Raw genomic sequence first — 22738 nt, 5'->3', positions numbered from 1 at the left:
GTGTTATTTAGTTGTGGCTTCGTCCAGCAATCAATTTTTTATGGCTAATGTAAAACAATTTAATGGAGCCGGTTTTGATTCGTGGAAATTTCGATTGGAAAGAACATTGGAACGACATGGTGTTCTTGATGTCATTTCTCAAGAGAAACCTGCTAGGACTGACGATAAGTACAAAGAGTTATCCTCTTCCACTAGTTTTAACAGTTCTACTGCTATTTCAGCTAATCCAGCTGCCTTATTGTCCTTAGAGTTTTTGATAGCATATTTGATTTTATCTATCGTGATCTTCTGTCTCTCTAAAGGATTTAATTCTTGTATTTTCTGCATTTCACCTCTTTCATCTTGGAAAAGTTCTCTACTGCTCCCATCGTCTTAATTTCTCTGGTAAATCTATTAGTAGTACTCCTTTTTTATCTTTTATGTGTGCTTGCTGTCTATTTCGACCAATTCCAGTCACTTCTCTTATTTTTTTGTACATATTTCTCATATCATATTTTGTTTCTAGTTCTTCTATCTCTTTACATTGTTTCATCAAATAGATTTCGTTAGCTGTTTTGATTTTTTCCCTAATTATTCGTTGTATTTCTTTATACTTCTGTAGATCTTTTCCTTTATATTTCCTTCTTTTTTCCATCTGTAATAGTATTTCTTCTACCATCCACTGTTTTTTAGCCCCTGGCCTATGTTGTATCAAACTTTCTTGACCTGGTTTCAGTAATGTGATTTTTATATTATACCACTTTTTACTTACATCCATAATTTGTTTGTTGTCAGTTAGTGTTTTTTGCATATTAACATTCACATTATTTTTTAATTCGTTTTTTATTTCTTCGTTTTTTAGCAATCTTACATTAATTTTTGGTTGTTGTTTTTTGAGTTCAGTTCTTTTTAATTTTATTTTCACGTCAACGACTAACGGATTGTGGTCTGAGTTAACATCCGCTCCAGAATAAGTTTTAACTGAGGTTATAGAGTTTTTATATCTGCTATTTACGAGTATAAAGTCTATCTGGTTTCTAACAATGTGGTTTTCTGTATGTGAAGGAGACCTCCATGTATATAGTCTTCTCTTAGGAAGCTGAAATTATTGGCAATTACCATATTCTTTTCTTGGCAGAATTCTATGAGCCTTTCTCCTCTCTCGTTTCTAGTTCCTAATCCGAACTGTCCAACTATTATTTTCAACTGTACCTACTCCAATTTTTGCATTAAAGTCTCCTAAAATGTAAGTTATATCTCTAGATTTTGTTAACTTGATTGTATTATGCAATTCTGAATAAAACTTTTCGATCTCATCTTCGGTCTTATCAGCTGTGGAAACATAAACTTGGATCATATTAATATTACAGTTCCGTGCTTGAATTTTTAGCATTATTATTCAAAAATCAATTTAGCATCTTCCAAAATAATATATTTTTCTTTGTTCGAGTCTCATCTTAGATATGGATTTTCTTTTTGGGGTTCAGTGCAGCTGCAAAAGTCTGATGTTATTTTTTAATTTACAAAAAAGAGCAATACGGTACCTTTTTGGCCTCAGTAGAATGACACACTGCAGAAGCTACTTCAAAAATCACGGAATTTTAACTCTTTCCTCTTTATATATTCTAGAAACTGTTTGCTTAATTCGTAAACACCTACATGTTTTTCCAGCAAGACCTAATCATGACTGCTTCACCAGAAATTCAACCTTTGATGTGTATTTACCGATACCGTTCATTGAGTTCGTAAAGAAAGTTATATTATATTCGCCAAAAAAATTATACAACCATCTAACTTTGTATCTTAAATCTACAACTTCTTTCCTTAAGTTCCGTAAATTGACAAAAGCCTCTCTATCTGAAATTTGCGATTTAATTAAATTTTGCAATGGATTTTATATTTTATTATCTTTTATTTTGTGATTTTGACGATTTATGTAATTTTAGTAAATTTTAATTGTTATTGTTATTTTTTTGACTTTTTGTAAGCTTTGTCCATAAAATTGTACAATTGTCAGTAAAAATAAAGCATATTTCTATTATATTCTATTCTAACAAATGATCAACAATAGGATTAAATGATCTATTTTTGAAATTTAATAATATCTCCCTAAACATCATGTACTTAACCTAGTTATTAGTATTCCACCAACAATTGTTTAGGTTATCCTAAACAAAGAAATAAAATATTTTGTCTGAGTTTGCAAACAGGCCCGAAGGAATTACCTTCAAATACATAAATATTGTATCGAAAAACTCCGAAAAATCAGCAAAACATTACACGAGTCTCATACCAGGACCGTATTTACAAATTTTAAAACAAAAATGTCCTTAAAAATATATTGTCTGTTCATATAGTGTCTCTGGCTGAATAGAGGTGTGTTAATTAATTTTGTCAAATACAGAAAAATGAAATGAGAGCTTGAATTTTATCTACAGATATATGTATCGTAGCATTGGATGGCCGTGCTCCTTGATTTTTATTACTTCTTGTATTTAGGTCTTGTGAAGCATATAAATTCGTCTGGACTACAATCATTTGCAGAGATTCTACACCGAAATCTTCAAAGAAATAAGGTATTTCTCTGTCGCCTTATGAAAATAGAAAACATCTTTCCGAAGTCTCATGAAAGTCAATTTGTTCACTAAAAATGTAATAAGTTTTCTAACTATATATTATATGTTCTATGTTATTAGTATCCTCTTGGGATTGAACAATATCTTCTGAGGGTAAATTAATCAGTACAATTTTATTTGCCATATTGCCACTACTTGCGCAACAGCTTCTATTATTTTCAGAGTTTGAAGTTCAATCAAGAAATCCTATTTCTTGTTCGGAGTCATCATCATAGTCTTGATCGAAAATAATTTCATTGTCAGGTATAGAATAGAATAGAAGAGAATTTATTTAATCAATATACAAAAAAAGTTTTGTTTATTACAAGTCAAAGGAATAGTGATAAGTGATAATACATATAAAATTTTTGGCGAATTTAAACATTGCAAACATGTATATATTTAATATTAACAATTAAAAAAAAAGACGACAAACACACTTAATGGAATTATAAAAAAACATGAAATATAATTATAATAGGCAAATACCCTGACCAAACTAGTACTATTGTGTAAAAGCTGTACTTAAGTACTCCGTTTTTGAATAGAAACAATGTTTCAAAAGGTGTGATTTGATTTTAAGCTTAAACGATTCGATCTGCGTGAGAAGAATTACCCAAAACAGTTATTCCGTACTGTAAATGGCTATGAAATAGTGCAAAGTAGCACATTCTAAGGGTATTTTTAGGAATCAAATAAACTAAGTTGCGTATTAAAAAGTTTCTTGTAGCAAGTCAGTCAAAAGCTTTGGATAAGTCACACAATGTCAAAGACACAAAATGGCATTCCTCCAAGCCATCAACTATATATCTCACAATTTTCTGTATAGCTAGTGTAGTGCTACACTTTTTTCTAAAGCCATATTGATTACAGTGAAGTATTTTGTGTTTTTCTAGATATTCTACCAAACGAACATTTAGAATACTCTCAAAAATTTTGCCGAAAATGAGAATGATTGAGATGGGACGATAATTTCCAATTTCATCTAAAGCTCCCTTTTTGAACACTGGTAGCACTTTTGTTACTTTTAAAACCTCTGGGAAAATCCCTTCAGTAAGACAATTATTATAAAGTATAATTAATTTGTCAATAATTATATCGATTGTTTCCACAATTATTTTTTTGTTTAAGAAATAAAAATCCGTGCATCGTGAATTTTTCAATATATGCAAAACATTCCTGATTTCAGTATCACTCCTCATATAGCAGCCTCCACATGTTGAGGATTATCAAAATTCCACACACTTGCAAGAATTTTGCTAATTAGTTGATAAGAGAAACAGTTACAAGTAAAAAATATATTTCCCTCGTAAAAATTACACATGAATATTTTGGGCAGTGGGAAGTATGTTATCTACTAATATATCCCATAATAAAATTTCTCAAAATGACTAAATTTATTTTATAAACCAGTAATTATGATAAATAAACGTTATATTACATAATGTGTACGAAATAACTTTGCTTACCTAATTTATAAAACTACGAATTTAAATCTGACAAAACTGCACAAAACAGACAGCATATTGATGACTATTTCACTGGACTATTTTTAACTGATACAACGTTATAGCAACGCCACGTTTCCTACTCCTAAAATTCCTTCCTATACTCGATTCGCTATTGCCAGTCCGAACTGTCTAGTGAATTTAGTAATTATTTTTTCGCGAAGTTAGTTACTTTTTGCCAGACTAAAAGTGGCTGGAAATTACTATACAACTAAGCACACGTACTCATAGCCAATATTAATAGTAAACAAACTAAATAGTAAATAAGATAGAACTTTGCGAATTACCGACAATCAATATTTATTTATCTGCACCATATAATAAATACTTATGTTAAATTATAACAACTAAAATATATTTTTTAAATATATACTACTCAAAATTTGATGGGTGTAATATACACTTCCACTATTTAGAATAATTCTTCTTTTTTTAAAGAAAGAAGTCTGCAATTCGCGATTGAAACTGAATGTAGAGGGCAGGTCGATTGCAGTGTCATGGGCGAAATAAATGGTATAAACAACTAATGTTTACCATTGCTTTTGCATGTTTAGTTTGGTTTAAGACGAGTTATTTTTATCATTTAAAAATGGAAATTAGCCTAATGATATCTTTGAGTATTGTGGTGAAGCAAAGAGACCATTGGTTGAAGGGGAAGCAGTTTTTAAGTGATGAATTCTTAAATTTTAACTTAAATATTTGGAACTGCCTTGTGTATTGATGAATCCAGAATCCTATTTTGTGTATACCTGGGAACCCAGAGTATAATGTTTTGTGTAATGTTTGTCTTACTACCTAATATATGCATTATTTTATATTATGCCTAATGTTTTTAATATTTTAATTTTTATTTTATACTATTTTTTGACATGTAAGTACTTTATTGTATATTAACATAAATAAATAACTTGTTGAGTTTGTTGCATCGAGTTAGAATCTATGGAGAGGGCATCACGTGACTAAAAACGACCTCACTTCGGCCATATTGGTTTGCCACTTTTGACAGATCGTATATGTTTATTTATGATTGTTGTTTTTCGAATATTTTTAGTTTTATTTTTATAGAAACTGTAATAATATATCGTGATAGTGCATAATAATGGTTTCTTGTTCTCAACGTAGTTGCAGTGGCAGAAGCAATGTTAATAAAAAATCTTCAGGAATAACGTTCTACAGGTTAGCATACAAATATGTAAACAAAGTAATGGCCCGTACTTCAGAGAATAAATTAATAGTATTTGACTGTATTAATTTATCTTTATGTATAATATATCGTGTTTTTAGTGTTTACCGCGGGATAAATAAATCATAGTTTATTAAAAATGTATTGCACTTTTTTAGATTATGATTAAATCTTCTGAATAACTAGTCATATTTTTATAGTAGTTTTAATATTATTGAGTCCGGCCATGATCCCACCGCCATATTGATATCACAGTTAGCCACGCCTACCTACGCCGTTTTTAGTACATACGTTAATATGCTCATAGCTTCTCCATAGATTCTAACTCGATGGTTTGTTGTAAGATAGTTCATTTGATTACATGAAATCAACCTTAACTTGGAGAGTCACCTGTCAAAAAAGATCATAGCACATGATTTGTCTTTAAAAGATTCCGTAATAAATCATGAGGAAAAAACCTTACGATACTATCCCAACATGGTAAGTATGTATTTCTGTTATTCAAGAAAATAAATTATGTATTCTCAGTATGTTATTGACTTAATGATAGTGGTATTTTCTTTTTATTGATGTCCTCTTTTTCCTTAAGTTTTCCAGTTTAGGAAAGAGAAATAGAGAAATATCTTTTGTCGATCTTGAATTGCATTGAGGAACAGAAAAATATCGATTTGATTTAAAATACTTTAACGTAGTCACAGTATATTGCTTTATAAAGAATATTCTTTGGCAATATACTGTGACAGTCATAATGCTGAAATTTACTAAAAAAATTTAATAATTCTATTCAAATCAACAGCTGTCTGGTTTGTTTATACCACTTTTAGTAGTTTAAATTTATTCCGCTAGAGGTCAGATACTTTGTTTTCAATCGCGAATCGTAGGATACTTGAGCTATTAATACTGAGAAGTAGGAATTGTTGTGTTGTAGGTTTCCGACAATGAATCTGTCAAAATATGCCCGAGTTAAGCGAATGGAGTTTACCTGCGATTTCTCAGCGACGAAATTATGACAGATCCGTCACGAAGGTGTCTGGTAGTTCTATTGTTGTCAGTTTGACAAACGTCATTGTGGCGTAATCTACTTTGGAGAGATGTAATGAATCAAGACGAAAAATCCAGTTTTGGATGCCAGTGAAGTAAAGAAATCAAAAAAATGATTTCGGAAAATGTCCCATTGAACACGCAGAGGTCCAGAAGCTCTATTTGAACCCCATTTTCTCAGTTCCTACGGGTGAGAAATTTTACGCTTAAAAGATGTACTACCATAACGGAACTAGCAACAATTCTCGAGGATTATGCCTTTAACATGAAAAAAACGCAATGGCGAAGACAATAATGAGTCGTCTGTAAAGTCAATGCGGAATACTATAGCAAATATGGTACAAAAAAAATATTTTACGGAGTACGGCATAAAAATCGACCCTTTTACAGATTTATCTTTCAAATGTGCAAGATTGACCAAAGGTACCAAGCGGAGGCAGCTTCAAAGTGTTTAATAAAAAAGAAAACTCAGTTCAAAAGCATTTTCTACCACAGAACTATTAAAAATCATCCAAAGTTACGACGAAGAAAGCCCCCATGGAGCACAAAAAAAGTTTTTTCACCTTTGCTCATTTGAACTTGCTTGGAGGGGTAAACTGCAAGTTTCACTTTTTCCAGAAGGAATTTGATGTTATGGGAGAATTTACGGGCCGAATTGAAATTGACAGCATTTTTTCCAAAACAAAATCAAGGCAGTTCGAAAAGTTTGGTAAGCAGCAAATGGCTTGGCTAGTAATTTATGCCCAGTTAGATTATTTATGAAATTAATCGAAAAAAGGGGACCAAAGATTTTATCAGACAGACTTTTTCTTATTGTTCATCCCAACTGGAATGATAGATCTTGGTTCAAAAACTGTCCACTTGGAATCAACACTAAGTAACGTATCTAAGTGGATAAAAATGTCAGCTAAAAAAATTGGAATAGACACAAAAAAACATAAAATAACAAACCATTCTCATCGATTTTCAGGTGTGTCATCCTTGTTGGATGACACGAGCAAGGTGTTTCTGAACAGGAGTTAATTAAATTAACGGGTCACTCAAATGCACCAGAATACAGTCACCACCAGAAGTTGATCGAAAAGCTCAGAACAACAAATAAAGCTGGACCTTCGAATTTCCTAAATGCTACAGGTCAATAATACACAAAATCATGCTTTGATAGAAAAGAATGGGCAAACTTTTTTTTTTACTTTTTACTTTTTTAAAAAAGGCAACAAACTAGGCCCCAACAATTATCGTCCGATTAGCTTGCTGCCAGTAGTTGCCAAAGTTATGGAAGCCATTATCTCTGAGGAGATGACCAAATTCCTTCTGCAGGAACATGTTATTCCAACACAACAACATGGATTTGTCTCTGGTCGCTCTACTCTAACCAATCTCTTACATTGTGTTAACGACTGGACGTCATCCCTTAACAGTTCGCAGCCGGTCGACGTTGTTTATCTAGATTTCTCTAAAGCCTTTGACCATGTACCTAAGCGCAGACTTCTACATAAGCTAGAACATTTCGGCGTTCGCGGTACTTTACTTCGTTGGATAGATGATTTTCTGACAGATCGATATTACAAAGTTAGAGTTGGCGAATCTTTCTCAGAGGACAGGTTAGTGGAAAGTGGAGTGCCTCAGGGTTCCGTCCTTGGACCTCTGCTGTTTACGGCTTACACCAGCGATGTTCCTTATTGTGTCTCAAGTAAAATATCGTTCTACGCTGATGACACAAAAATATATGCCAATCCAATTACAAACCAGCTAACCCTCCAAATGGACTTGGACTCTATTTTAACTTGGTGTTCTCAGTGGTTTCTACCTTTAAAGGCGGAAAAATGTGTAGTGCTTCGAATTGGTAAAAATAACCCACTTGTGCCGTACTTTGTTAACGGGCAGCCATTAGATTCTGTGTTTTCGTATAACGATCTTGGTGTTATCATAAACAGCAGCCTAACTTGGTCCGACCATATTACCTCTATTTGTAAACGTGCGAACTTTAGACTGTATTCGGAGGTGTTTTTCGAGAGTTTCAATGCAATCATTCTGTAAACTTTACACTCTGTACGTAAGACCCATTATTTAGACCCGTAAGTAACTTATTTACCCGCAAAAAGTGTTTCTGGTTTTATTCAACTTTGTTGCCTTTTGGTATTTTTGCTTATGAAATTTTGACAAAACTTAACTAAAATTTAAAATTTAACTGTCAAAATTTAATTCGCGAAGATATCCAGGCAACAAACTTTCATACCAGTCGAAAATATTGCCGGCGAAATTGTCTCTCTTATGATATTATATACGAAAAAATACCATCTGCCGCTTAACTGTTAATTATCGTCTGTACAGATTCCATCTCTAACCTTACAGTGTAATCCAAGACAATTTAACACTATTTGGTAAGATGGCCGCGCTAATACTATTTGGAAATTCTAATTATTATTAACGTAAAACAAATATTTTATGGTGGGAATTTATTTTCCCACCGCCTATGAATGCGTTAAACAACCTGACCCTGCGTCTAAATAGTAATTACTTACCCTGTATAATTTTAATAAAATAACAAAGCTCGCTATATTTTTGATAGGTCTGGATTCGGTATCTTGAATTCGCTTTTTTCAAGTACATACATTGTTCGTCTATCTTTAATAAATATTTGTTAATAATTACAAAGAAGTCACCTGTTACACTTCTAAGCACATAAATGTTAACAATTAGAAATTTACCGCACATGGTAGAGTATAAGACAAGTTTGAATGCGATGCTGAAGTGAGATTAAATTCTGTTGTCGAGAAGAATTCGTTCTCTCGCAGATTATAATACAAACTACAATACGGCAAAGATATTAAACGATACGACAGGAGTTGTTGAAGTGTCTTTTGTGCTAAGATTTATTATAGAATACCTGGAAATCGCTTAGATACGAAATTGTGTTAAAGCCTTCCAACAACCAGGAATATATATCTCATTGTGATTACGTCCGTATGTTAAAGTTGAACACAATAAAAGCTAAAAAGTAAGAAAGCGATCGATTTATGTTTTTTATAGTGTAGCAGATTTCTTCAACTTACAATATGATCAATATTATCAATGTAGTCCAGGAAAATGAGCAAAAAAATTTATATTAACAATTTAATTCAATGGAATAGTCGTTCTACTGTATCTAATGCGCAAATGTTTAAACAATTTCTGTATTCTAATGCTATTGCCATCGTAAAAATTCTATCAGAAACCTCTTATATGGACAAAACACCACATTCTGTATAGGGGATTACAAAATTATTAGAAAAGATTGTCAAGGTTGCACGTAAAAATATTATAAAATATTTTTCTTCTTCTTCTTTCACTTTATAAGTAATTTAGCTTGTTCATTGGCGGTTCTTCTACCTCTATGGAAGGTTGTCACTCCATCTGACTACTACTATTTTAGTTTTCGTAGATGAGATTGTCATATTAAATTCTTTTGCTCTTATGTTAAATTTGTGGTCCCTGTCTTTGCAGACTATCTTCATCTTGTGCTATCAATATTGCGTTGTCTGCGTAACAGAATGTTTTGATTTGTTTCCCATTCTGTATCCTCTTCCTTTGTTAACGGTTTTGATATATTTAACCATGATTAAATTGAAGAGCATGGGGCTCAATGAATCCCCTTGTCTTATTCCGCTGCGTATTTCTGTAGGTTCTGTAAGCTGTCCATCTATTCTGACTTCCATTTTATTGTTTTGGTAGATGTTTTCGATAGTTTTTATAATGGTTAGGGAAACTTCTCTATTATACAGAGAATGGATTACATATTTAAGTCTTACTCTGTCAAACGCTTTCTTTAGGTCAATCAAACATAGAAATGCTGGTCTATTATAATCTAGTGATTTCTCAGTAGTTTGCTTTATAACGAATATTGTATCTGTACACGATCTTCCACTACGAAAACCCTGTTATTCATCTGCTAAACTTATCCTCTGATTTATTAGCACTTGTAAAATTTTAGTTGTAAGTTTTGGCATAGTATTTAACAAGTTTATACCTTTGTAGTTTTCTGGCTGTTTTTTTTTTTCTACTTTTTTGACTAGTAGAATTAGTTCGCTCGTTCTCCATTTTTCCGGTATTTTATTGTGTTTTATAATTTCATTAATTAATGTTGTTAATAGTTCTGTCATTGCTGCTCCACATTTCAGTAACTCGTTTGGTATCCCATCTTTACCTGCTGTTTTTCTGTTCTTCAGGCTTTCAAGTATTTTTCGAATATTCTGTACATTTATATTCTGTTCTTCACTTGTGGTAATTTCTGGTGTTTCCGGTTCTAGCGTCGTTTGTTCTTTCTCTGCATATAGCTTTTTTAGGTAGTCAATCCACGTATCCTTTTCAATGTGTTTTGGTTCTATTAGTTCCTTTACATCCGTTCTTTGACCTCTTATGAAGCGCCATATTTCCTTTTGCAGACCATAAAAATCAGGTTTCATTTCTTTCTAAAAGCGTTCCCAGTGATATTTTTTTATTTTTTTTACAAGTGCAAGTGTTTCGTTTTTGTCTTGTAATTATAGTATGCCTCTTGTGTTTTGGTTGACATGTATTTCAGGTAAGCTTTTTTCTTTTATATTATAAAATATTGTATGTTCTAAATGTTGGAACATTAAACCTGTGTGGTTTAAAAATTAATTTTAATAGCAAATTAATTAATATAATTTTGTTATATAAAGCTGATAAGAATTTAGGCACCCGGAAATGGGGACGGCTTTTTAGTTGGTGTTGAAGTAGAGACAATACTGGTAGGCGACTCTAATTCCCGTCATGTGGTGTGAGCATTTCCAAAGAATTATGCTGATAGCATTAGGATTATTGATATGGATATAATATTTTTAAATGATGGTTCAGCAACCAAAATTACTCCTCCAAACTCCACCAAAACAGCTATAGACTCAACGTTAGTAACTCCTGTATTAACTGAAGTGGCAAACATTGGATAGAACTCTTAAATTTGATCATTATGTTAGTGCCATTAAATTAAATATTGATGTACCTTCTCTCATTGTACTTTGAATAGAGCAATCAATATAAGCCCCGAAGCTTTTATCCCCAAAAACGTACCCTTCATTTTTAAACATGGACAAAAATTGATTTTGTAGGTTGTTTTAATAGTTTTTGTCAAATATTCTTCTGATAAATGTAAAAAAATATGAAAGAGCACTCAGAAAATTATTTTGTCTTAATTTTTTATACCTGGAATATATAAATTGTTTAGGTGACTTACTTGATCAACTTTCTTGCAAAAGTGGAATTTCTCAAACTTTGTTTAAAGAGATGTCGTGAATACATTTTGACCATCCATGTCTTAATTTTCCAAAATCTTATATTGTCAAACCATTTATCAGACTAAAAATTTTTTATTCTTTAAAATATACCAATATCTACAGCATTGAACACAATCTAAACCAACGAAGAGAAAAATATATATACATTTATCCATATATTCCATATTAGAACACGCGGCTTGTTTTGCAAAGAGGTTGGCTAGTTCGTTACCAGAGATTCCTACGTAAAACCGAATCCAAATCATGGTTATGGATACTCCCAGTGAGAATAAACTATCGAAAGACTTTTGAATAGCTTGACCAAAGTATGTACCATGTACATACTTTTGAAAGAATAGATAGGCGCCAAAGAGTACATATTGCTACTTTTTTATATTCTGGTTATAGTAAGTGTTTAGGCCTATGCCTAGTCACATAAATGTCACGTCATCAAAAAGAAGAAGAATTGACAGTTGGCATTGTTTCTGTGCCATCACCTCTCTGATATGACATCTCACACGTCAAAATCGGAGCAATAGCAATGAAGATACGATATAGTGCCGGTTTCTTATTTTCTTACTTGTTACCCCCTCTCCTTTCCAACGAGCTCTCATACGCCACGATCGGACCAATAGAAATGAAGATATGATGTAATGCCCTTTTGGTATGATTCGATTCGCACGGCTTATATTACATTCACCCACATTTTTCATTTCATTTTCAAGGATACCTCACACGGCATCCTACGTTAAGCCGTTTTTCATTTACGATCGGAGGTTACTTTTAGAGAATAGAGAATAACTCAGCAGTATGTTTGCAGCAGAAGAGCGAAAGATTACAAGGTATGATTAAATCTGTGTTTTAATTTACAGCATATCCAACATCTGTAGGACTCTTAGAGGCATCTGTGAATTCAATTTGGTCAAATCTGTTGTTAGCAATTAATTCTTTATAGGTTTGCCTTAGAAATTGTGAATTTGTCTGATGCTTATCATAATTAGTTAACAAGAGATTAAAATCTTCTATCTATTCCAGATAGGTTTAGGTGATATTAATATTTGAGTTGTGGCTGAAAGATCTGGCTATTTTACTGGGTATAACAACAACCTCGAAAACATATCGACTTCAATTGTCATTTTGAATACTTCAACATATCCAAGGTTTTGTCTTCCTTTCTTGATAATTTATAGGTCCAAGTTGACATTGTTTTATTTTTATTCTTAATTTCCTGAAGTATTTTCTGTAATGTGTTAAATTGCTCCTTTCTCTTAATGAAAAAAGTAATAAAACATTTTGTATTATGATACCGGTATCAAATTGGACATACCTTTGTTTTAATTTTGTACTAAAACCGTTTACCATTTTATTGCTTACATTTTATAAATTCCTCCGAGAGTAAACAGACGCGTCATTGGTGTTTATTGATTAAAGAAGGTTTTAAATTCACCCGCATAAGAAAAATACAAAACCCTTTTATTGCAACAATTTTCACGCTTTTACTAAAAGCAGGGTATTTAATTTAGAATTTTACAAAAATTGGCACAAAGAAAAGTGTATATCCATCTCATTAAAAAGCTTTCTCTCACTGATTGTTCCTCGAAAGAAAGTTCATTCATAAATAGCTTCATTAATCCTTGTCAACAGGAAAAAACTAAGGAGAGTAATTATCTTCAACTCAATAATCGTTTTCTACGAAATGTTACAGATTGTTAGAAAAAATAGACAGGGTCGAACTTTCTACAGTTTTTTAATATGTAATTATATTTGTAGTAATTGGCACTGTATATTACGACAAGACGTGGTATATAAACTACTTAAGTCCTTTTACCCTATGACGGCCGATATGCAATTAAGATATGATCAGTGGGCCTCAAACAGTGGGGCGTTAATATTTCTTTCCTATCGCTTGAAAAGTAAAAATATTTAACTACCTGTATTTTACTACAAGACGTGTATATTACTACAAGACGTGGTATATAAACTACTTAAGTCCTTTTACCCTATGACGGCCGATATGCAATTAAGATATGATCAGTGGGCCTCAAACAGTGGGGCGTTAATATTTCTTTCCTATCGCTTGAAAAGTAAAAATATTTAACTACCTGTATTTTATGTTCAGTAATAATATTGGATTTTACTGTATTAAAGGCAAATAAAATGAATTTAATATGTATATACAGGGCGTGTTAAAAGAAGTGGGACGGAATATTTCGATTACTCGAAATTATTTGTCGACATCAAATGTTCATCAAGGTCTCTATAAGTCTCTATTTTGCGTAAAGTGAAAATTACACGAATGGTTTTGCATGCAGTAAAATTGGAAAATACTTGCCAAGTAGTCTGTTCTATTTATAAATTTATAAGAAATAAAATCCATTTTAAATGTTGCATTATCATTCATTCATGAACATAACAATATGGAATTTGTAATTTTACTTAACTTTTTCAAGTATTTTTTTTATATTTTAATGATTTCTGAAGATGATTTGAGAAATACAAATCTTTATGTTAGCCTTAAACTATATTTCATTCTTAAATTTATATGTAGTAACAATATCGAATTCTACACGTAAACAACAATATAATTAAAGTCGTTCTAATGAAAGAATCTCTATGAACGGGTCCTGCATTATCATTAATTCATATACTCTCAGAAAGATTCGTAAACATATCAATATTAAACACTACACACTTGACCTTTACACAACAAATTTAATTTAATATCGACGATTTCTCTTGCTTACTTTATTTATTTCATCCTCACTCATATTATTAATTCTTCGGAGTGTCCTCTCTGAGATACCGCAATCATCGCATGTGCGTTTCTGAGCTGTCATAATAGATGTCAATAGACCCATATTATTTTTTTCCAAATTAAAACTTTTAGAACTAAACGCCGTTCTTCTGAAGATAACACTCTACGTTTCGTCTGTATTTTATTTTATTCCAAATTACTCATTTTATTACCGCTAAGTACCGCTTCAGTACACTACTATAAAAAAATAGTTATTTATATACAACTACTATACTCTAAAAAGGACAAGGGTTGTACAACAGACGAAACAATCGAACACAAATTATTTAACAGTCAATGCTAAACAAGCATAAACACTGCATTGATTGTGATTGCAAAAACCGTTCGCATGTTTTAAATAAAATTGTTGCTGATTATCTACTTTGCTAAATTATTAAAGAACACCAATACAGCCCACGACCATAAATTAATTTTTAACAATAAACAGAAGTGTATTATGATGACAAGTTTGAATTTGATCTACTTTGTCGATAACAGTGTCGTTAACAGAAAGATATTTTTAAATACCATGAATCATTTTTCAATGATTGTGTGGATTTAAGGAACACATTACTAAACAAATTTTTAAAGTGTGTATAAAGGAGATTACAATTATTATGACACAGGGTACTCCTTATTTTTCAAATAATATGTTCTTGTAAAGGCATAACTTTGATTATTGACTAAATTTCACTAAATTTTTTGATCCCTATCTCTACATTGTCAGCCGTTTGAGCTAATTCCGATTCAAACCGATAAGTCACTGAAAATGAGATTTGGAGACATTGGTCGTACTTCTCGGTTTGAATCAAGCTTGAAGGGCCGGCGAGAAAGAGATACCGAAATAACAGATATATCGTTCTATTGATTCCGATTCAGACATGAAAAGTTTGACTCAAGATTAATGTGTGCTCGAACGCCAAAATATTTGGCATAATTTCATATATTGTATATAATTTCATGTATATATATATATATATATATATATATATATATATATATATATATATATATATATTGTTATGATATGTAAAATCGAGAAAAATATTGGGTTGATTAAAATATTTCAAAGTTCAAAAACATTAAAATAATTCAGATAAGTAGGATAATAAACAACAAACATTTCGAAGAAGGAAAGTTATTAAATTCTTGGATTACCTGTACTAAACAAAATGTAAGCTATACATAAATTATTTCTTTGTTATACTTGAGTGACCCGCATAATTTTAAGTGAAATCCAAAGACAATTGAACCGGGTTTTTCCAAATACATTAATGCAGTGATTAAAGACAATAGAAGAGATTTTAGAAAGAGGTTTTTGTTAGTTTTTAAGAATTATAGAAAAATATTATTTGTAAATAAGTTTTCGGAAATTTTATAATTATAGGTAAAAATTTGTTTGTTATCGAAATGAAAAAATGGGGGAATTGTGACGAGTTTTGATTGGCGGAGATTGAAAAAGGTGGGATAGGTATGTAGGAATGAAAGTTTAGCTAGATTTAGGAGAGAGAAAAGATAATCAGTTGGTTTTCCAAGTCTGTAAGACGAACAGTGATTGTTCTCTGGCGGTTCCCGAGAAGTAGCAAGCAGTAGTGTTGAATGTTAGTGAGTTTTTGTGGAGTTAGTGTATCTGACAGAAGCTGAAGCAGCAAAATATTGTAAGTCATATTTTTCTACTTATATTCCAAGAGTCACTGTTCAGGCCAACGAGAGATTCAGTTTATCGTAAAGAGAAGATATTCTAAGAGTCATTTTTCACTCGGGCCAACGAGAGATTCAGTTTATCGAGAGGAGAAAGGCTATCATAATTTGAATGATTTGTGCTTTTGAAGGAGATCATTAAGGACGATATACTTGCAACAATCTGTTGTAAGATTGCTGATTACATAGGGTGCGGTTGAGAGGAGATAACATAGTCTACAAGGAACAAGGATTTGGACCACTCATCATCAGAGAGAGATATTTTTGTTTTCTGCAGTTTTTTTCTTTTATTGATAACACAATTTTTACACTTAATTTAGAAAGGATATAAATATTTGATTAGGAGAGTTAGAATAGTTTGGGATTTTGAGATTTCAATTGATATTGTTTGTACCATTAATTTTGATTGTTCACGTACGTAGAACAAAATTTTGAGAATCATTATATGAGATTTGTTTATTGAAAACTTTTGAGTGTGAATTATTTCATTATTTTTATTTCAATATATAGTGTTAGATCATATGTGTTTTTTATTATTCCGGTATTCTTTGGACCTTACCTTTCACATGTAATAGCATAGATATTGAAGCACGAATTTAACCCTGAGATAAAAGAATTAAAAATTGTGATAGAGTCATAATCATATCATTTAAATAATTTTAATTAATCAAAAAATTAATTAGCTAATTATTGCTTGGCGCACCAAGACTTTAAATATCACAATAATATATATATATATATATATATATATATATATATATATATATATATATATATATATATATATATATTATTAAATCCAAAAACGATTATCGTAACGAGTAATTTGTCGTTTATTTCAAATGGAAGACCGAATTATGCTAGTTTAAAACTATGTGCTTTATCTCGATGCATAATAATGAGTCCAAGCTTAACGTCCACTAACCCATACATAAAAACAGATTGTAAAAGACAAATTTTTAAAGCATTCGCACTCATTATATTTTGATAAAAGTGTTGTAATTTAAGCATTATTTACCGTTTATTTTTGTTTCAGGCTTAAAGGATTTTTAAGCTTAGACGTGGATATATCTCACTTGGAAATAAATCAGTGTGAAAACAACAAAAACCAACTTTTGAATAATGAAATAGCAATCTTCCATGGATCGCATAAATGCCACAACTCGACTACAAAGGTAATTTTTTGTTATTTTGTTTTCCGTAGATCGCTTACGTATTATACATTCTGCACGTTTGCAGTTAACATAAAGTAGGATCCGTTAACTTTAATAATAAATGTGAAGTTTAGTTAACTAGCTACTACAATTTTATATACGAAAAACAGTATGAGAAATAATACTAAAACTATAAAATATGTTTAATAACTATACTCTGAGCAATAATATTAAAATACTTTTAGTAATACAAACACAATTAACAAAGAAATATCTAATTCAAGAGCATAAGAAGTTCAATATATTCATACAAGTTGCAAATATCTCTAAAATTCATTAACCCATTTCTTTTTCTTTATTATCATTTGAAATAACAACTTACTACCTCCATACAAAAGGCAGGTTGGATTTCTACTCCCGAACAAACAACATGGAAGGAAAGCATAAACTGTTCGCAAAGTGCAAAAAACCTGATCGACGAGAAAAGAAAACTTAGGAAAAAGTGGCAAAACACACACGCTCCTATTGACAAACAAAATTTAAACAGAATTACCAGAAGACTTAAAAATCTATTAAAAGAAGAGAAAAACAGAGGGATCCAAACTTACTTAGAAAATTTGACTCCGTCCAAAGACACCAACTATTCTCTATGGAAAGCGACGAGAAAGGTAAAAGGTCCACAAGACGCCATACCTCCTCTAAAAAATGTCAAAGGTAAATGGGCAAGAACAGACACAGAAAAATCTGAGACATTCGCTGAACATCTTTCTACAGTATTTAGTCCATTTAACAGAGTAGTGCCATTAGAACAAGAAGAACCATTTAATTCTTTTCTTGAGGCTCCATATCAAATGGATCTACCAATCACCAAGTTTAATATTAAAGAAGTAAAACAGATAATAAAGAATGAGATACAACCCAATAAGGCTCCGGGATTCGACCTCATAACGGGTAAGATCCTCCAGGAACTAACCAATGACTGTTACAGAATAATCACTATGATCTTCAATGCTATGCTTAGTCTGCATTACTTCCCTCTGCAATGGAAAGTGGCACAGATTATACTCATTCAAAAACCTGGTAAAGATCCAAAAGATGTCAACTCATACCGACCGATTAGTCTACTCCCAGTCATCTCTAAGGTCTTCGAAAAACTTCTACTACGAAAAATCAAACCAATATTGGACGAAAAGTGTCTCATACCTGACCATCAATTCGGTTTTCGTAACCAACATGGTACAATAGAACAAGTTCACAGACTATACACAACAATAAGAAGTAGTCTCGAGAACAAGCAATATTGTACTGCAGCCTTTTTAGACGCCTCTCAAGCTTTTGACAAGGTGTGGCATACAGGACTTCTGTACAAATTAAAGAAAAATTTACCTTACCCTTACTTTAAGCTGCTTCAATCATACCTTACAGAAAGGAGATATCTGGTAAAATATAGTGAAGCCTATACAAAACTCTACCCCATCCTATCTGGTGTACCTCAGGGTAGTGTGCTCGGACCGATTCTGTACCTGATATATACGGCTGACTTGCCAATAAGCAATAACCTAACGCTTGCAACATTCGCAGATGATACTGCTTTCTTGGCCTCACATAGCAACCCAATAATAGCATCAGAGAGACTGCAACTACATCTGAACAAAACAAATGAATGGCTTAAACTCTGGAGAATTAGAGTAAACCCCTCAAAATCTACACAAATTACATTCACTCTAAGAAGAGGTACATGTCCACAAGTTAACCTCAATGGACATCCTTTGCCCCAAAAGCATGACGTAAAATACTTAGGTATTCACCTTGACAAACGTCTAACTTGGACCAAACATATATGGACGAAAAGGCTTCAATTGGGAATTTTATACAGAAAACTTTACTGGATGTTGGGAAAAAACTCTCACCTATCGATTGACAACAAGCTGCTGATATACAATACAATAATAAAACCCATTTGGACATATGGCTCACAGCTCTGGGGTTCAGCTAGCAAATCTAATATTATGATAATACAAAGATTCCAATCCAAAACTCTGAGAACAATCGCTAATGCACCTTGGTATATCCAGAATGATGCAATACATAGAGATCTTCAGGTACTAACAGTCTCTGAAGAGTGCAAAAAAACTTCTGAACAATATCAAAACAGGTTGCGGGTGCATCCTAATACCCTGGCACACAATCTTCTCAACAACCAACAAGCGAAGAGATTGAAGCGACATGACCCCTTGGACCTACCTCACCTATCCTGACAGAGCCTACAGCAGTGGGAGTTACGCCTTCAACAGCACCCAGCCATTGTGATCAGTGCCGCTTTTAGTGCTCGCGTATCAGTGTATGTGCGTATCCTACCGGTAAAAAGCCAATTTGTGTCGTGATGATTTGGTCACTGGACCTTACATCTCTCTGTCATGTAAAGACAAAAAATTTTACTTATTGTTTTCACTGTAAAACAGATTGTAAAAATCTTAAATGTTAATAAAAAAAAAAAAAAAAATTATCATTTGAAATTGTAACATCATGTTCGTCTTCTTCGCGGATTAGGTCTTATGACCTGTTCCAGCTCAACTGCCCATCTGTTCCGGTGGTGTTCTATGCATCTCATTCCTCCTAGGTGGTATTTTATTGCTATTTTTGTACACCCCTTGACTCTTCTTAAAAATTTCATTTCTGTTGCCTGGATTCGTGACATGTCTTTCTATTTTATTACACACGTCTGTAAACCATACAGAGGTGTTGGTAGGGCTATTGCTGCTTGACATATCTTGTCTTTAAACTTTAAACGAAAGAAGTATAACTGGGTGAAGAAATTGCAGGACGGTTGCTGCCTATCCTCGAAGCGACACTACTAATAAAGCTGTCATTTCTTTATTAATCCAGCAATTTGCTCTAGCTGCAGCTTCGAATTGAAAACGATAACTTTCCCATGCTGTTTGACCATCGAATGTGAACGGTTTTAAAATTTTGTTAGTTCTAATTGTACCTGATTCATTATGGAAGATGATGAGGCTGTTTGTTCAGATTCGACACTAATTACTCAAACAATATCAGATACGGGAGCTTGGGTACCAATTTTTCTTTCTAACACAGCTATTTGACTTTCTAAATTAGATTTTAAATTATTTTGTTGTCGTTTTAAATTATTTTGTTGTAATTAAATTATTTTATTGCTGTTCTATTTTATTTTCTAAATCGGTTTTTATATCGTTCTGTTCTTCTAATTTGTCTATTTTACAAGTAATTTGACTTATCTCTAATGATTTATGATTTCTACCTCCATTTTTCAACGCCTGTCCTCTTTCTCGTCCTCTTCTTGTCTGCGCCTCTCCTCTTTCTCCTTTTTCTTTACTTGCCTACGCTTCTCCTTTTCCTCTCCCATTTTTAAAAATTATGGGGAAGGTCAGGACGTGTTCTTGGAGGCATTTTCAATAGCTTGCTATAGTTTGTAATGTAAAACAGTACATTCTGCGTTTTTTATTCATATTTCAAATGCCTCATATTTGGTGGCACAACTTAAAATTGAAATTTCAAATCTAAGGTTTTAAAGATTGATCTCTAAAAATGGAAATTATACTACGACTGGTCAATGTGAGGGATCAATTTTATTGATCTCACGAAAATCATAAAAAATTGCAAAAATCACGCACGTTTATTTATTTAACATCTTTATAAAAAATTAGTTCATTTGCAGCAAAATGCAAAACTTGCGTACGAAAGCTGCAGTCTTTACCTTTCAAACGCATCTTGATTTTTGTCGATACGACACTTGGATCGAAAAATATCGAATTTTTACCGTCGAGCTGATACAAATTACAAATTTTACTGAACATTGATTTCGCGCGCTTAACTGACATTCAAAATCGACGGTCGCTTCAAGCATTGTTTCTAAGAGAACGGTTCATTCTACACAAAAAGTGTTAATAAACATTTTTGTTTAAAATTATCTCAGCTACATTTTTAATTTAATATTTATTTTTAATAATTAATTTAATTAATTTTATTTAATTTGTAGTTAGTATGATTTTTAGGGGTCAACTCTCTGATGACTGGACCACCTACCAATTTTACACTTCTTTAAAATCATTTTTATTGAAAACAGCAAAAATATTACAATACTTATTAAAAACTTTAACGCAATGACATAATTATTTATAAACTCAATTACTACCACCACTTAAACTGTCAACTTTCTGTCTATATACATTTTATTACGTTCCAGACCTTACGAGACGTTTCAAAATATTTCTGTGATATCTAGGACATTCTAGATTTTTAATACTTCTTTCTTTTTCCTCGAGGAACTTTTTCTATAATCGTAATAAGCGTCGATAAGCCATTTTCTTCAGCCCATATTATGTAGGTATTAAATCAATTAAATTCTCTGATTTTACTATATTTGTACTATACTTTTTTCTTGTTTTTGTACTGCTTTAGCTATTTCTTCACAATTTGCTTTGATTCTTTAGTACCTTCAAACCAAGAATTTAAATCTTCTTCACTTGTCACGTATCCTCTTTCAGATATAATTTTAAAACCAATTAGCAATAGGTAGATTATCTTCCGCATGACATTTTTCTGTTTCTTGTGATACAGCATTCATTGCAGATGGTAGCTTTGTTTCTGATGATTGGATTAAATCAGGTGTGCTATTTGGTGGAAGGAAAATGGTTTGGGATATTCATACCTCTTGGTCTAAGTTCTTGTTCATTGGAGTAGCCTGGAACATTGTCAAGTATGAGTAAAGCTTTTATGGTCAAGTTGATCTTTTCAGAAACTTCTTTCTTTCTTTCTTTCTTTCTCCCCTTCCTTTTACCCTATCAGGGTGTCGGATTTGGGCTAGCTAGTTTAATTTTCATTTACCCACATCTTCCGTTATTTTCTGTTTCCTGCCATTATTTTCAATTCCTCGAGTGATTTTTGTTTTTTAAGGAATAAAATTACTTCATTTAATTTTAAAAATATTATTCAAATTTTAGAGCAGATACACTTTCGTCCGGAATATCGTAATGAGTTCAGTTTTACCTTAAATTTTTACCTAAAAAAATAACACTTTCGTCCAAGTCAAATATTTTTGCATATACACTTTCATCCAGGGGTCGAGCTCCGCGGGGATCTATCCCATAATTAAAATTTCAAATTCATAATAGTTAAATTGGTATTTTCTTCTTCACTTAAAACGCGATGTAAAATTTTCCGGGGTTTAGTACTTATATCTTCTGCAGCTTTATGCTTAGCTGCTACTCTTACAAACTGTTGTTGAATGCAGTTGGCCTCCAGACTTTCATAAGAATGATTTAAGTTTTGTCTAGAAATTACTACATAATCCCCAATTGTGTAGACGGCAGCGTTACAACCTTTGGTACTACATCTCCAGCGTGATTCCCCACTTTTTAACTTTTCGGCCAAATTGAATTTATAGTTATTCACGAATAAAAGAGGAGCACCTCTTTTCGTTGCACTTTTTTCACCACCATACGTTTGTCG

General features: G+C 32.1%; 1 protein-coding gene across 3 annotated transcripts in view; it reads left to right on the top strand.

Moving 5' to 3' along the window:
- The window catches only part of LOC140448094 (probable G-protein coupled receptor CG31760), a 412547-nt gene that overhangs the window by 302368 nt on the left and 87441 nt on the right, over positions 1-22738 (top strand). For all 3 annotated transcript variants that reach the window (XM_072541150.1, XM_072541151.1, XM_072541149.1), the window contains one exon: positions 17131-17269. In XM_072541150.1, the coding sequence (XP_072397251.1) occupies positions 17131-17269 (139 nt within the window). The remainder of the gene's footprint in view (positions 1-17130; positions 17270-22738) is intronic.

This window comes from Diabrotica undecimpunctata, chromosome 8 (assembly GCF_040954645.1).
Source record: "Diabrotica undecimpunctata isolate CICGRU chromosome 8, icDiaUnde3, whole genome shotgun sequence".
NCBI classification, from domain to species: domain Eukaryota; kingdom Metazoa; phylum Arthropoda; class Insecta; order Coleoptera; family Chrysomelidae; genus Diabrotica; species Diabrotica undecimpunctata.
Note: the sequence above shows the minus strand (reverse complement) of the source record. Positions and strands in the feature narration are given on the sequence as shown.